Source organism: Pipra filicauda, unplaced genomic scaffold, assembly GCF_003945595.2.
Source record: "Pipra filicauda isolate LSUMZ 115617 unplaced genomic scaffold, ASM394559v2 scaffold100_size2392355_pilon, whole genome shotgun sequence".
Taxonomy (NCBI): Eukaryota; Metazoa; Chordata; class Aves; order Passeriformes; family Pipridae; genus Pipra; species Pipra filicauda.
Window position 1 is genome coordinate 114,226 of NW_024103441.1, and position 15,234 is coordinate 129,459.

Below are 15,234 nucleotides of genomic sequence, written 5' to 3' on the forward strand. Positions count from 1 at the left end.
GCAGCGTTTCCTCTTCCATCATCCTGTGGCACGAGGAGCAGCAGAGGCTCCTGTGCAAAAGGCACGAGGATGCTGTGAGGGCACCATGCCATGGCCAGGCTGCCTCCGGTCCTGCTCAGCCTCCGGAGCATCTGGTGCCAACAGGGCCCCACGGGCACCAGGGGAACCTGAGCTGAGGCCAAGTCCTTCCCAAATCCTTCCCAAACCACCAAACCAGCCAGCCCGAGGCTCAGGTACCTGCTGATGGCAACCACACTGACCACCCAGGCACATCTCCTGCACCTCCAGCCCTCCTGATTCCCCTGGGGATGCTCTTTCCTTTTTTCCCCACTGTTTTCTTGCTGCTAACAGATGTTTGGGTACAGAAATTACAGTGAGACAGATGCCACACTGAGCTTTGCACACTGACCCCCTCTGTGATCCGTGTTTGCCACCCTCTGCCCATCCCAGGGCATGCAGAGGATGGGGGGGCAGCTCCAGCCCTTCCCACCCGAGCTCCCGGCTCGCCAGCACGACGAGCTGCTCCCGGCACAGGGTTTGGAGATGGAAAGTGGGAATAACTGTACAGGCTGTGTGCACACAGACAACCTGGCTGCCTGCCAAGGGGAGAGACAGGGAACAAGCTGCCCCCACGCTCCATAAGCAGTAATTGAACAATTACTCAAAGGAGGAAGGCTGTGGTTTCGGCAGGGCTGTGCCAGCAAGCGTGCAGAGAACGGCTCCAAACACGGGGTGCACGGCCCTGGGGGTCCCTCATCGGCCAGGGGGATGTGTGGGTTCACCCCTCCTGTGGAGTAGCTGGGCAGGATTGATGCTGTGCCACGAGCCAAAGGTGGCTGGACACCCCTCCACTCCCCACCGAGCCGTGAGACACCGTTGGCAGGAGCTTTCTCCATGAACGCCTCGGCTTCTCCAGGGCACCACCAAACACCCAGGAAACCTCTCACTGCGGCAACTTCCCCAATAAATCTGGCACATTTTTAAACAAGAAAGCACAAAGCAACCAGAGAGGGATGGGGATCCAGGGCATCACTCCATCTGCCACTTTGAGGGGCACAGCCCCCCTGCCAACAAGGGAAGGGGAGAGGGGACACCTGTCTCAGGGAGAAGGGCTGGGGCCAGGAGAGAGTTTCAGAGCCTGGGAGGTACATGAGAGCACTGGGGAGACCAGTGGCAGAGGTTGCATAGTCCAGAAGGCCAAGTATTCCAAACAGGGGAAATCCAGCCGGTTTTAGTGTATCACTCTCATCCAACATCCCTTAGTAGGTGCAAGACTGAAGCTGCTTCCCCGCTCCTTCTGCAGGGTCCCAGACAATCCCAATGGATCAGGGCAGTGCTCAGGGCTGAGGAGCTCAGCAGGTCCCACAGCAGCCCCTGACAGGCACCATGATAGTCCCCATGGCACAGTCACAGCCACCGTGCCAGCATCACATCCACCACAGCACCGTCACAGTCCCCATGGCAGTCACAGCCACCGTGCCACCATCACAGCCACCATGGCACTGTCACAGCCACCACAGCCCTGTCCCAGCCCTGTGGAAAGGCAGACATTCCCACCAGCTCCCGCATCCCCAGGAATGAGTTTGGTGAGTTGCCCAGGCTCCTGACAGAGCACATGCTGACCCACACCAGAGAGATTAGCAAAACTGAGTCCCACATCAACAGCCACGCTGCACAGAGAGCCAGGATGCCATGCCCCACAAGCTCAAAAACTTGTTTCTCCCAGATTTCGTGCATTTACCTCGGGAATAACTCAGGAAAAAAAATCCATCTCCTGTTTTATTATGGAGAGTGATTTTTGCCCAGAGAAAGAATTGATATTGCCAACCACTCTGCAGCAAATTAAACCCAGCTGGGTGCAGGTAATGTCATCCTGGCTCCAGCAGCAACGCTGCAGTTTTATTTTTGAGGGGATGGAAAGCAAGCTCCAAGCAGCTACTTCTGGAAAGACTCTGGCAAGACCAAGGTTGGCTTCCCAGGCCAGTCCTCAGGACAACTCAACTTGCACCATGACAAGAGCAATTCCCTGAACTCATCCACACAAGCACTCGTGTGCCAGTGGGACAAGGGCTGGGCAGGAGGCACCAGGCTGAGGGCACTGAGCTGGGACACAGGCCCTGGCCAGCCAGGAAAGGCTTCATGAATCTGTAATGATATAAAAGAAATCTCCTGCTGGACTTTTTGTTCTTTTTTTTTTTTTAATATATATATATATATACACACTATTTTTTATTATTAGGGAGGACATTGCAATGAGAATGGGATTTTTATCGATTCCTCGTTCCCTGAAGGCAGCTGCAATCCCTCTCCAACTGTATTCAGCAGCTGCAGGGCTCATTTCCAGGCACCAAACCAAGCACTGGAGGAAGCAGTGACACACTCAGGGGTTGGAGATCATAGAATGGTTTAGGTTGGAAGGGACCTTAAAGATCATCTTGTTCCACTTTCCTGCCATGGGCAGGGACACCTTCCACTAGACCAGATTGCTCCAAGCCCTGTCCAACCCAGCCTGGAACACTTCCAGGGATCCAGAGGTAGCCACAGCTTCTCTGGGAAACCTGTGCCAGGGCCTCTCCACCCTCCCAGGGAAGATTTTCTTCCCAATATCCCATCTAACCCTGCCTTCTGTCAGTGGGAAGACATTCCCCCTTGTCCTACCACTCCATGCCCTGGTCAAAGTCCCTCTCCAGCTCTCTTAGAGCCCCTTCAGGCACTGGAATGTGCTCTGGGATCACCTGATCCAGACCTCTCCCTGTGGGGTCCCAGGGCTCTCGCTCAGCACTGAGGACACACCCCCAGCCGTGGGTCTTGGGCAAGGACCTGCTCATCCCTCAACTCATCATCCCACTGTCTCCCATCCAAGGTCTGGACATTGCCCATGGCTGCTGGGCAGTGGCACCACTTGCTCTTAATAAAGTAATGATAATAATTTTAAAAGATTAAAACCCAAAGAAGGGAAGAAGCAATGGAATAACACGCTGTGTTTCGTTCGCCTTATTTGTTTTGCAACACTGGAGGCTGACACTCATGAGTCTGCTCCTCTAATTGCTCGTGCTGATGAATCTGCATTGTTTAATTAGGGTCTGTGCATGGAGCTCATGGTTAATGGGTAATCACCAATCTGCTGCCAAGGATATCACTCCTTCCCCCAAGAAACCTGCCAGTCCCTGGGTGCAGATAATCCTCCCCACGGTGGGGATCATTTCAGAAGGGTTTGCTGGTCCCATACACAACTCCTCGGTGCCAGGAGCAGTAATGAACAAATCTTGTGCTTAAAAGCAGAATAATCATGGAATCACAGACTGCTTCGGGTTGGAAGGGACCTTTAAAAGTCAGGGACACCTTCACTAGAACCAGGTTGCTCAAAGCCCCATCCAAGGTGGCCTTGAACACTTGGAGCATCCACCCCTAATCCATCACTAATTTTAAAGCCAAGTCCAACCACTGTTCTCAGCAGCAGTACTGCCCAAAATACTTTGCTCACCAGTGCACACACACCACACAAACCCCCCAGATTCCAAGGGGTTTTTTGCTCTCTGGAGAACACCGTTGGCTTCTCCCTGTGGGCAGAGCGACGGTCCCCGGGGCCGGCGGTGCCAGCGCAGCCCTCGCCCCTTCCCGCGGCGCCGGCGCGGGGAAAACACGCGGAGAACTTACTGTGAGAAGGAGGAATCCACGCTGAAGTCCTCGGCGTGAGGCCTACAGAGCGAGAGCATCACAGCAGGTGAGGGAAGGCACAGCCACCCGAGGGGGGGAAACCAGCACAACCACCGAGGTTGCGCCGCCGGGAACGCTGACATCGCCCCAGCGGGTCACACCGCACCTCCCCGTTCAGGTCCCACGGGGGGGACACCAGGGACACAGTGATGCTCTGGTGGCTTTGCCAATGTCTGGCCCCTTTAAGGACTCAGCTCCGTGGATAAAAGCAATTTTTATGCCTTTTTTTTTTTTTTTCTTTTTTAAATGAGCCTCGCAAACGGCATCGCTGCTCTGCCACTAATCAGCGCCACGCCTTCTCTGCTGAGAAATTAGGCTTTGGGAGGTTGGTGTTTTTAGGGGCTGGGGGTGCTTTTAGAGGAACTCAGTGTTGTGTTTCTCCTAGGTTGGTTTTACAAGCACGAGTGATGAGCAGAGAAGGGAAAATAAAACAGCATAAAAAATAAATCAAATCAAATAAAATCAAATAACAGAAAGGAATAATGAGGGTAAGGGGGGGGGGGGGATGAGGGCAGGGGGAGAAAGAAGAACATAAAGAAATATGAGAGCGGGTGGGAGGCAAAGGGCCTGTGCTCGTGTACTGTACATCCCACAGACAGACAGACAGACAGAGCTGCAAAGGGAAATTAGAGCTGCAAAGGGAAAAATTCCTTTTGCAAAAGTGATGCTCTTCCAGAGATTCCTGGGATGGCTCTGGGTCCCCATCACCAACAGCATTAGCTGAGCCTCAGCCCTTCCCTGCTCCAGCAGTGCCCTGAACCTGCCTGAGCCTCAGCCCTTCCCTGCTCCAGCAGTGCCCTCTCTCCTCTCCTTATTTACCACGAGCCAGGACAACCGAGAAATATCATCCAAGCCAACGGGGCACTTGCAGCTCATAAAGATTTTTCTTGTATTTTGCTTTTGCTTTATGAGGCCACAGCACTCCAGCACTCCAGCACAGTGCAAAATAAATAAAAGCAATAAATCCACATTTCAGTGAAAATGCGAGTCCAGAGGAAGCCGATCCATCCCTCAGCTCCCGGGCACGCGGAGCAGCCTCCCTGCGACGTGATTTACTTTGCTGCTGCTGCTCCTCAGCTCTGATCCCTGTGAGGGCTGCAGGGGGGAGCTCAGAGGGAGCACAGGATGTCCCACTGGAGCCACCACCCCGGGGGACACCGACAGCAATGTCCCCACACCTCAGATCTGGGAAAGCCACGGGAGATGCTCCATTTGGGAGAGATGCCGGGGCCTGGCGGGAGGGAGCAGGGATTCGATGTGGGGTGAGGTGATGCCGTCTAGACACAGCCCCACCTCCCACGACAGGAGGCTGCAAGGTCCCCAACCCTAAATGGGGAGTTCTTGGGGGGCCGTGGGGCAGGAGGGGCTGGGGACAAATAGGACAAATCTTGTGCTTATCAGTTCCCTTAAAAGCAGCATAACCATGGAATCCGAGGATGGTTTGGGTTGGAAGAGACTTTAAAGCTCATCTCATTCCACCCCCTGCCATGGGCAGGGACACCTTCCACTAGACCAGATTGCTCCAAGCCCTGTCCAACCCAGCCTGGAACACTTCCAGGGATGGGGCAACCACAGCTTCTCTGGGTAACCTGTGCCAGGGCCTCACCTCCCTCCCAGGGAAGAATTTCTCCCCAGTATCCCATCTAACCCTGCCCTCTGGCAGTGAGAAGCCATTCCCCCTTGTCCTGTCACTCCAGGCCCTTATCCAAAGTCCCTCTCCAGCTCTCTTAGAGCCCCTTTAGGTACTGAAGGTCTCTCCAGAGGCTTCTCTTCTCTGGCTGAACACCCCCAGCTCCTGCCCCTCTCCCACCTGCCTCTCAACCCTCTTCCCTGCTCATCTCCAGCTTTCTTGTGTGACCCTCCTGGAGCAGTGAGTTCACACCAAGTGGTCCCTCGTGTTGTCTCTCACAGCAAGAACAAGCCCTGGGGTGGGTCTATCAGCTGTGCTGTCCCTCGGAGCAGTCCTGGCATTTATTGGTGACAACCATCCCAGATTTTCTCCAGCTGCAGACCAGAGGCAGGCACAGCCCGCGGGAAGGAGCTCGCCAGCTCAGCCTCCCTCCTGCCAAATTGGATTATCCCACGTTAGCAGCAGGGGCTGCTCAAGCCCCTCCACTTGTGTTTGGTTTTGAACAGTAGCCTTTTATGCCTCGCAGAGATGTTTATGGGGAAAGAATCAGCGGATGATTTGGTTTTCTCCTAATCTAGTGCCAGCTGGCAGCCGGGAAGGGGCTCATTCCAGCTGCAGCTCCCCAGTGCACAACAACACTCCTGAAAACCAAACAGCAGAAGCACATTTAATCACACAGCCCGATGGGGTCCTGCAGACCCTGCAGGTCTGGCACCACTGTGGGTTCCAGAGCACTGGGATGAGCCAGCAGGATTCCCAGGACACCTTCCTCAGACTCCTCCTTCCCACCAGGCACCCAAATTCTCATAAACAGTCCAATCGCTGAGAAAATACGGAAAATTTTCTAAGAAAACTAAAAATCATTCCAAATCTCATCTGGAAAACAGCTGTTTTCCAGATCCCAAAACTTATTATCCGTGATTTACAACAGACAGAACTAAAACCATTTAACGGCGTCAGAAGGGTTGCACTGGCTTTTAATGTGTTTTAGATAATCTGCTTCAAATTCACCTTTTTATTTCATCCAGATCTGCCTCCCTGGGTATCCCTGTGCAGACAAACCTCAACTCATCTCATTCCTACCATGGAAAATAACCATGGCACAGGCTGCGAGCCCGACCTTCGCTCCCTCCTGGAGTCTGGGGCCTGGGAGACAAATGCCATACCCAGACAGGGAAAGCTGAGGCCCCTTGCCCTGGTGTTGCTAAGCATTAAATCACAATGCCAAGTTCCTGGTTGGCACAAGCAGCACCTCCCAGAGAGAAGGGCAGAGCAGGAAAGGATGGGAGAAAGGAGAGGAGCAGAGGGGGAAGGAACTTGGCTGCTCCAGAGACACGTCTGCCCCCACCTTTCAAGCTGCAGCCCCTTACAAAAAAGAAAGGTTTTATTAGAAGGTGAAGAGACAAAGGCACATTTATTATTAGAACAAAAGCCATAATAAACCTTGCTTATGTAAAAGAGAGCAATCACCTGCCCACCCATGCTGGAGGCAGCTCCTCAGCTGAGCAGCCACCTTCCACCTCATCTGCCTCCTCAGCTCCGGCTCCAGCACACCCCAGCAAAGCAGTTCTGCTCCCCTGAGCTGGGCAGGGATGTGAGCAGCACCCCTGGGCTCCAGTACCCCAAGAATTTGGGTAGCAGAACCAGCCCCCTTCTCTCCAGGGGAGGAAGGCAGCCATGCCAAGCCCCGGTTCTGCTCCCAGCCCTGCCAGGGCGCTGCGGGATCCAGGTGGCATTTGGCTCATCTGCCTCATGCAGATAATTTGAGGCTAAAAACTGTCCCTGCCTTTCAAGTGCTCGAGGATGCTCAGATGGAGAGAGCAGCAAAGCACAGCAGCAGCTCAGCCCAGCTCACAGAGAGCCCTGCTCCCTCCCAGCAAACTCCCTGCCAGCCCTGTGCCTTCCCTGCTGTCTCCTGGATTTTTGGTAAATGAAGAGTATTAAAAATTCACCCCTGGTTCTGCATTTCCTATTCAATTTACAGCCATCATTTACAAACAAAAAACCCCCCAAAAAACAAAATCATGCCTTGACTTAAAGCCTCTGAGAGTTAAAAAGACACAAGTAATGACCTGCCAACACCACGCTTGGCTTCAGGCTGCTTAATCACCACTTGCAAGGCTCAGAGGTGTTTGGAGACCAGGGCAAAAAGGTATTAAATCTGATGGCTTTCTCCTCTGGCCATGGGAAGGATTTAATGCCTTTTCACCCTGATCTCAAAATGCCTTCAAGATGAGGTCAAGGCAGGGGGGGTTAAGATGAGCCAAGCAAGGTAAGTGCTTGGGAAGGCTTCCTGAAGTGCTGCTCATGCTCTAAAGACATGAGCTGCACCACGGTTCCTACCATATTGACAGTGAGAAACTCAGCCCAAAATAGCCTGATGTGAGAAGGACAGATGGAAGGAGATGAAAAAAGAAAGTAAAGAGGGGGAGAAGGAACGAGCAAGAGGAAGGGGAAAGGCAGAGGAAGGTGCACACGTCCTGCTCACAAACGCGTGCGAGAGGGGAGGGGAAGGGCAGCCCCCCCTTCCCGGCTGCAGGAGGGAGCAGGGATGACCCCAGGAAAGGGATTGAGCCCCCAGCACACCCAGTTTGGAGGTGTGCTGGTGGGCACCTGGAAAAGCCACCAACTGCTCCAGGCACGTGCTGACAGCTGGAAAAGTGCCACATGGACAAGCCCTTCCACGACCAGAGGCAGAGCACCCGCACAGGCAGGGAGGTAGCCTGGCCTCAGCTGCCTCCTCAAGGTACTTCCCTAATCACAGAGGTACTTTTCCTTGGCTTTCCTCTGCAAAACCCCTATCACAACTAAAATACAGAAAGTTTGGAAGCAAACAGGCGCGGTGCCAAAGCCACAGCGTCGCTCGCTGCAGCCGGACAAGCTGTTCCCAGCCCCCTGTCCAGCACTGCCTGCAGTTCCCTTCCAGGAAGTTGTGCCTCCCCCAGAATCATAAAATCATAGGTTGGAAAGGATGTCCAAGATCATCAGATCTGACTGTTAACCCAGACTGCCAAGCCCACCACTATCCCATGTCCCCAGGCACCACAACCACACGTCATGTAAATCCCTCCAGGGACGGTGACTCCACCACTGCCCTGGGCAGCTGTGCCAGGCCTGGACAACCCTTTTGGTGAAGAAATTTTGCCCCAAATCCAATCTAAATCTTCCCTGGCACAACTTGAGGCTGTTTCCTCTTGTCCTAGTGATTGTCACTTGGGAGAACAGACCAATCCCACCTGGCTACAACCTCCTCCAAGACTGGGCACTGGGCAAAAATGCCCTCAGATCCTGAGGCTGCTCTAACACACAGCTCCCTGTCTTTGCTAATGAGCTTTTAATGAGTCCCTGGAGTCCTGACAAGTGCTCGATCCTTGTAGAGGAAGGACTGGGCCTGAGCTTGGAAGGGGGTTATGAGACCCCCCCATGTCATGGTCCCGCACGGCCCCACATGCCCGCTCAGAGGGATGGTCATGGCTGGCATCCCGCTCTTCCAGCAAGCAGGAAAGCCTCTCCTGGAGGAGGAACATGCTAATCCCTGTGCCCTGATGAGACCTGGTGGGAATGAGAGATCTAAAATAAACAGAGCCAAAGCCCAAGTGCTGTGCTGAGCGTGGCATCCTTGGGTGGGGATGGTGTCTGGTTGGCAGTGCTATGTAGGGCACTGACACTCTCAGCAGTGCTGGCGGCTCCCCAGCAGCCGTGGGAGGAGAGCTCAGCACTTCCCCAGCCCAGCCTGTTCCCCTCCAGCACCCAGTTCAGGGGGTGGCATCACCCCGTGCCCAGGGCACAAACACTTTGTGCCAGAGCGTGCTGGAGACAGGGACAGGGGGGTGAGGGATGGGAACCACAGACACGGGACCAGACCCTGAAACACATCCCAGACTGCACGAGGGAGCTGAGAGCTGGGCCCTGGCTGGGACACAGTGATGGGGGTCTTGTCCCTGAGCACAAGAGTGGGTACAAAACGGGGGATGAGCAGAGCCTGGGGGCCATTCCAGCAGCTCAGGGGCCATTCCAGCAGCTCCAGGACAAGGACAAGAAGAAGTCAGGCTCAAGCCTGGGGTGGAACTGCTGCTGTTTATGAACAGCTCTGTTTAGTGCAAAGGATGCCAACGGTCAGCTCCCTGTGCTGGCAGCAGGATCTGGGATTGTTTCTTGTTCATCAGGATCAAGGAGTGCATTCCCATGCTGCCCTTACAGTAGAGCAGCTGAGCACCCTGCCCGATTTCTGCAGTGGTCCTACACTGAAAACACCCTTGGCATCACCCAGCAGTGCCCAGAAACTCCCAGGTTAAATGGTGTGTAAGAAGTGCCACCCCCCAGGCCTGACAATGCCAAGGAAAACACACTCAAGGCTGGAAGGAGAGGTGATGCTCAGCGAGCACCTTCCCATGGGAGTGCCAGGCACAGACCCACGGGCAGGCTGGGGGGTTGGACCCCAGAGCTGAGACGAGCCCATGGTTTGGTAACTGCTGGGGGAAGGGTTGGAGACACTACGCTCCAGTCTGGGCAACCATCATACACCAACACCCTGCCAGCAAACAGCTGCACGGCAGAGTGAGCCCCAGCTGGACTTGGTGCTCCCCAGACAGAGACACCCCTGCCAAAAATACACCCCAGGGAGGGTTGCCCTGCCCAGTCAGAGAGAAAGCAGATCAAGACCGAAACACTTTTTAAGCAAAACTGTTGGACCCCTCCAGGCTCCATTTCAGGTCTTGCCCATAAAGGCTCCCACAGCAAAGCCAATTCCTGCCCTCCCTCCCAAAGTGGCAGCTGAGTCCCAGCTCAGAGAGGAGCGGTGCAGGAGCCAGGTCTGGCACAGATGCAGAAATCCTCCCATCACCAAACCCTCTCAACATCCCCGGCCTCAGCACTGCCCAAATACCTGGTGTATGAACCCTCATCCACAGCCAGCAGAGCAGCAGCAGAAGACCCAAGGCTGGAGCATACATTGGCAGGGCAGGGGTGAGCAAACCCAACCCAGGGAATGTCCCTGGCACAGCATTTCTCCTGCCCAAAGCCGCCTCGCCGGGAGCGGAGGTGCCCGACCAGCACATGGCACTGGCTGAGGGCAGAGATACAGCTCTGAAAGCACTTTTTCCAACAAAGCTTTTGTTATTAAAGAGATGTTAAAAATAAATAAATTAGCTGTTGACTTATTGTCCCCCTGGGAGGGGATTCAGCAGCACAGCACGGGGATGGTTCGGCAGGGAATCGTATCCAGGCTGCTCCGACCTGCTCCAGAGAACATCCCCCAGAGAGCTGCCTGCAAGGACACAGCAGCTGCAATGGTTTCACTGGCCAGACTGGACCTGCCTGTGATCTTGTGTGCAAGTGCCAGGCAATGAAAACACACTGAGCCAGACCTGTTTGTTGATACCTGGCTGCCCCCGGCAGGAACAAAACATCGACCGGCCAGAAATTCCATTTTCAGCCGCATTTGGGTGAATTCCTCACTGCCCAGAGTGCTTTACCTTCAAGAAACCTCCCAGTAAACTTGCCCCAGCAGAATGCTGCTGTTTGCCTCTGAGGAGTCTCCAGCCACCTTGTTGACTGGAACAGGGTTGAAGCAAAGTCCCATTTATTCCTGCCAAAAATATCTCGAACCGAGAGACGAGGCAAGGCTGCGGGAGGTGGGAACGTGCAGCCTGAAGGAGAAAGGGAGGGAAGGATCCAACTGATGGGTGAGGAGCAGTGAGCCCCCTCTGGGACACACACAGCAAAGGGACAGGAGGGAACAGGTATGAGATGCAGAGGGAAAAATTATTCCCCCTGGGAGTGACCAAACCCTGCACCCGGCACCCAGAAAAGCTGAGAAATCTCCAGCAAGATGTTCAGAACTCAGCAGGGCTGGTCCTGAGCCAGCTGGGACAACTTTAAAGCCCATCCAGCTTTGAGCAGGTTTGGAGCAGAGCCCTCCAGGGTCCTCTCCAATCCCAGCTCTTCTGCAATGCTAATTTTCTCCCCCAAACCTTCAGCAGTTCAGATTTCGGCAGCTCAACAAACACAAGTCAAGGAGGCGAGGGGGGGACACCCAGCCCTGCCAAGGCCTGGAGCGAAGTGTCCAAAGCAGATACCTAAAGGGAATGTTTGCAATCCCATTGGAATACCACTGTTCCCTGGGACAGGCAATGGCCAGAGCTTCCCCTGCTTCCAGCAGAGCTGCACAAACAGGACATGGTTATCTTGTAAAAACATTTGTTTGTGTTTTTAAACCCACCCCTCCGGTGTTACAGGGAGATCACCGGCCCATGGAATGGGATCCAAGCAGATATTTCCACGTCCTGCCTCCCGCCAGCAGCTTCTCCCCAAACACAGAGCGCTCCACGGAGAGCTCAGAGCACAGCTGGGCTTTGCTCTGACTTTGTTCCCCATCACACCTTTCCCTTTCAAATCCCTCCCAACACAAGGCACAGGGAACTGACCTGCCTCAGGAAAAACTCGTCTCGCAAGGAAAGGCCCAGCCTCTCCCGGCTTCTCCAGTCACTATCACTGGCTGCCAGAAGAGTTTCAGTGCCCAGGCAGATGGTCTGCAGCTTAGCCTGCCCTCCCTGGCATAGCCTAGAGGCTGCCCTGCTTCCAACCCCATCTCAGAGCAGTCCCTGACATACAGAAGTAGCTCCAAGCCTCTTCAGTGGGAGATATTCCCACACGGGCAGCCTGGGCTGGTCCCACCCCGCACACAGGAAAAAATCCTTATCCAGGATGCCCAGGGACAGTCCTGAAGTCCCCTTTTTGCCTTCCAAGTGTAGAATAATACACATCTGTGGAGTGGTTTCTCCTCAGATGAATTCAAATCCTTTCCTCCTGTTTTGACTGGGAACTCCTAAAAGCTCTGAGGTGCTGCAATGACTAAGAGACAGAGTAAGGAGGTAAATAAAGTAGGTGAGAATTATTTCACTGGCTTCAATCATCTGGAGAAATCATTTGCATCCCTGAGAACATCCTCTAACACACATCTTCTTCCACCATCACCTGCTAATTCACTCCCAACTCCCAGTGATAATTGTCGCTGCCGACTTGATAACGCTGCTTGTGTCTGGGTTTGGAGGAGACGAAGCACCTCAAACACGCTATTCATCACTCCCAAACCAATCTTCCTGCCTTTGTTGCTTGCACAGGCGGTGGAAGAGAAGTGCACAAATCTTAACTGCCAACTCATCGCTGGGAAGCAGCGCACAGGGAAGGAGGGAAGCCCGGCACTCGGGAATCCAGGCACCGCAAGCTGCGGCTCGCGGGGCTCTGCCCGCAGGCACACGAGGACAAAAGTGTGCCACCAACTTCTCTACCTCCCAGCATCAGCTCCTCACAACAGGATTGCAGCAAACACTTAAAACTCCAGTAAAACTCGGGGAATCGGGTCTCTCACACAGCCCTGAGGCACCCCAGTGTGCTCCGCACGCTGGTCCTTGTCAAGGATCCACTAAAGCACTGTAGCGATGTGATTTTGGGGATTGCTGCCCCCCCGGATCCAAGGAGGCCTTGCAGCACCCCTCCCTTATGCTGTGCTCCCACAAGAGACAAGGAGGGTCAGCCCTGGGATGAAGATTTGGCTCCCTGGTCCTGGGCAGGAACCCGCCAAGCCCCTGAGTGCTGGAGAGGAGAAGCCCCTCTTGCGCCTCTAATCACAGCTGATTAGCAGTGGGTGGGACGAGCTCATAGGAGTCCCCAGTTGTATTTTTCTAGTCACAGCACACCTGGATTTGGCCACTGGCCCTGCCCTGAGGGGTACACCCCCAGCACCTGGAATGGCACAGAGAGGAGATGTTTGCTCCAAAGACTTTGCCCACAGTGGAGCTCAGGACGTGCCCTCAGAGGTGCAGGTACCCCCAGAACAGGTCCAGCTTTGGTGTCTTTTTGAAGCAATGAGACAAGACACAGAAGAAGAGCACAAGCAGCCTGATCAGCACTGGGAGCACACTCAGATTGTTCACCAAAACGTGCTCAGACCACACCAGCTCCAGGGATTTAGTCCCACTGCACCCACACGGTGCCCGTTTGCAGCTCCCCACACGTGCAAGCCCTTGCCTGGCCAAGTCAGACCCACCAGACCCAAGTGTTTGCTCACCAGAGCACCAGCACTGGTGCCATCTGGAGAGCTGGCACATCACACCAGGGACACACCAGGACTCTGCCTCCCAGACCTGGAGACTGAAGCATGTGCCCGGCACGGCTCGGCACCGGGAACGGCCGCGCCGGTGCTCCCGCAACGCACACCTCCCTCCCCGGCTTCCCCCGCGGGGACACAGCTGCTCCTCCTGGCTGGGTGCCACCCTCCCCCCAGATATGCCAGGAGACTGAGGCTGAGGCGTTAATTCATTCCAATCTGAAGCCAAACAAGTAAAATTCACCACGAGCAGAAGCCTTCCTACCGTGCTCATCTGCACCAAACCACATCCTAGAAGACGCACAGTACACAGTCACAGGTGAGGCAGTTCCTGCCGGGAGGGGAGGCAGCAGGGATGGGCTGAAAGGTTGGATAGATGGCAGAAAAAAAACGAAACAGAAAATGGAATGAACAGAACAAGGACTGAATTGGTGACATATGGATCCTCATCGTAACTAGGGGACCTGGCTCCTTCTGAAACACTGTAATCCCAGCGCAGTGTAAAGCATTTCCATCCTCCTGAAAAAACAGCTCCTTCCTGGCTGTACACTCAGCTGTGAGCTTGCAGAAAGGCTGCAGCATTTCCTGCAGCAGTTTTGTTTTTTTTTTTTTTGTATTGCAGTTACAAGTAAATTCTTGCTCAGATGGAGCATCTCTCCTGCCATGCAAACGTGGGGCTACTGTACAGCGCCGATCATGATGTTAGCAGTGTAATTAAGCTTTGGTTTTATACTGCACAGAGAAGGTGCAAGGCAAGTTAACAGTGGTGTGTGGCAGCCCCACGGACTCAGGCTGCCATTCAGACATGCTTTAGGCATATAAAAAAATCAAGAAGCACTTATAAAAAATTTAAAAGGATTGGCTTTCTTCTGCCCCAGCTCCCTATTTCATAATACAACTTCGGAGCCGGTGTGGCTCTATGAGAAGGATTTGATCCACCACCCCTCCAGCCCGTGGAGGCTCTAATCCTTCCCCTCTCATTTAAAAGATAAAAGGTGCTGCCTCCCCCCCACCCACCCCACGCACCACTGCAGTCCTGCAATACCTTTGTCCGACATCACTCCCCATGGATCCCATCCTCCGAGACGGCAACAAGGGGCTCACCCCATGGACATCTTCTGTCGTCGCAGGCGGGACGGTTTTGACATGGGAATTGCTCTCGGAAGGGGAATTCTTCAGCTTGGCTCTCGCCATCCTGCGAGCCTTGGCTGCCTCTGTGACTTCCTCCTGTTTCCCCCCTGAACTCTCTCATACATAGCAATCCTCACCGCAATCAGTTTAGAGCTGTCGGCACGTACCATCTCCTTCCTTCTTCTCTCTCCCCAGTCACGGCTGCTCAGTGGAACAATCCTGCCCTGTACATTTATTTTGGTAGTGAGGGGAGTCAAGGCAAACTCTGTGGCCTTGCTGCTGCGACGAATTTGGTGCAAAACAACCGAGAAAACATCCACAATGCAGAAATCCCTGAAAGGGCTTTGTTTGCTGAATAATGAAACTGCCCTGCCTCGGTTAAAGAAAAGATTGCATTGCTCTTATCACCACAGGCAGGGCAGGGGCTGGAGGATTATTTTTTTTTCCCCCATCCCTGTTTTTCAGTAGCAACGTGAGGGGGAGGAAGCTTTTTTATCTTATTCCTCTGTGTACAGAGCAGAGTGTGGACTGCGTGCCAGGGAACAGACTCAGCAGGCTTGGCTCACACACACAAAGCAGCAGAGCAAGGTCCCCTCCTGAAAGCACCCAGTGTGAACCCAGAGGAGAGGAACTCACTGCTGGGACTCAG

General features: G+C 54.1%; 1 protein-coding gene across 3 annotated transcripts in view; it reads right to left on the minus strand.

Annotated features, from left to right (window-relative positions):
• KCNT1 (potassium sodium-activated channel subfamily T member 1) overlaps nucleotides 1–15,234 on the minus strand; it is a 78,397-nt gene that overhangs the window by 25,406 nt on the left and 37,757 nt on the right. Inside the window, exons 1-2 of one of the 3 annotated variants that reach the window (XM_039379399.1) lie at nucleotides 14,500–14,998; nucleotides 3,658–3,699 (exon numbers count right to left, since the gene is read on the minus strand). The exons of 1 other annotated variant lie outside the window; for it this stretch is intronic. In XM_039379399.1, the coding sequence (XP_039235333.1) occupies nucleotides 3,658–3,699; nucleotides 14,500–14,648 (191 nt within the window). In that variant the 5' untranslated portion in view covers nucleotides 14,649–14,998. Of the gene's footprint in view, nucleotides 1–3,657; nucleotides 3,700–14,499; nucleotides 14,999–15,234 lie in introns of those variants that run through there. One more of the 3 variants, XM_039379431.1, reaches the window with a different exon arrangement.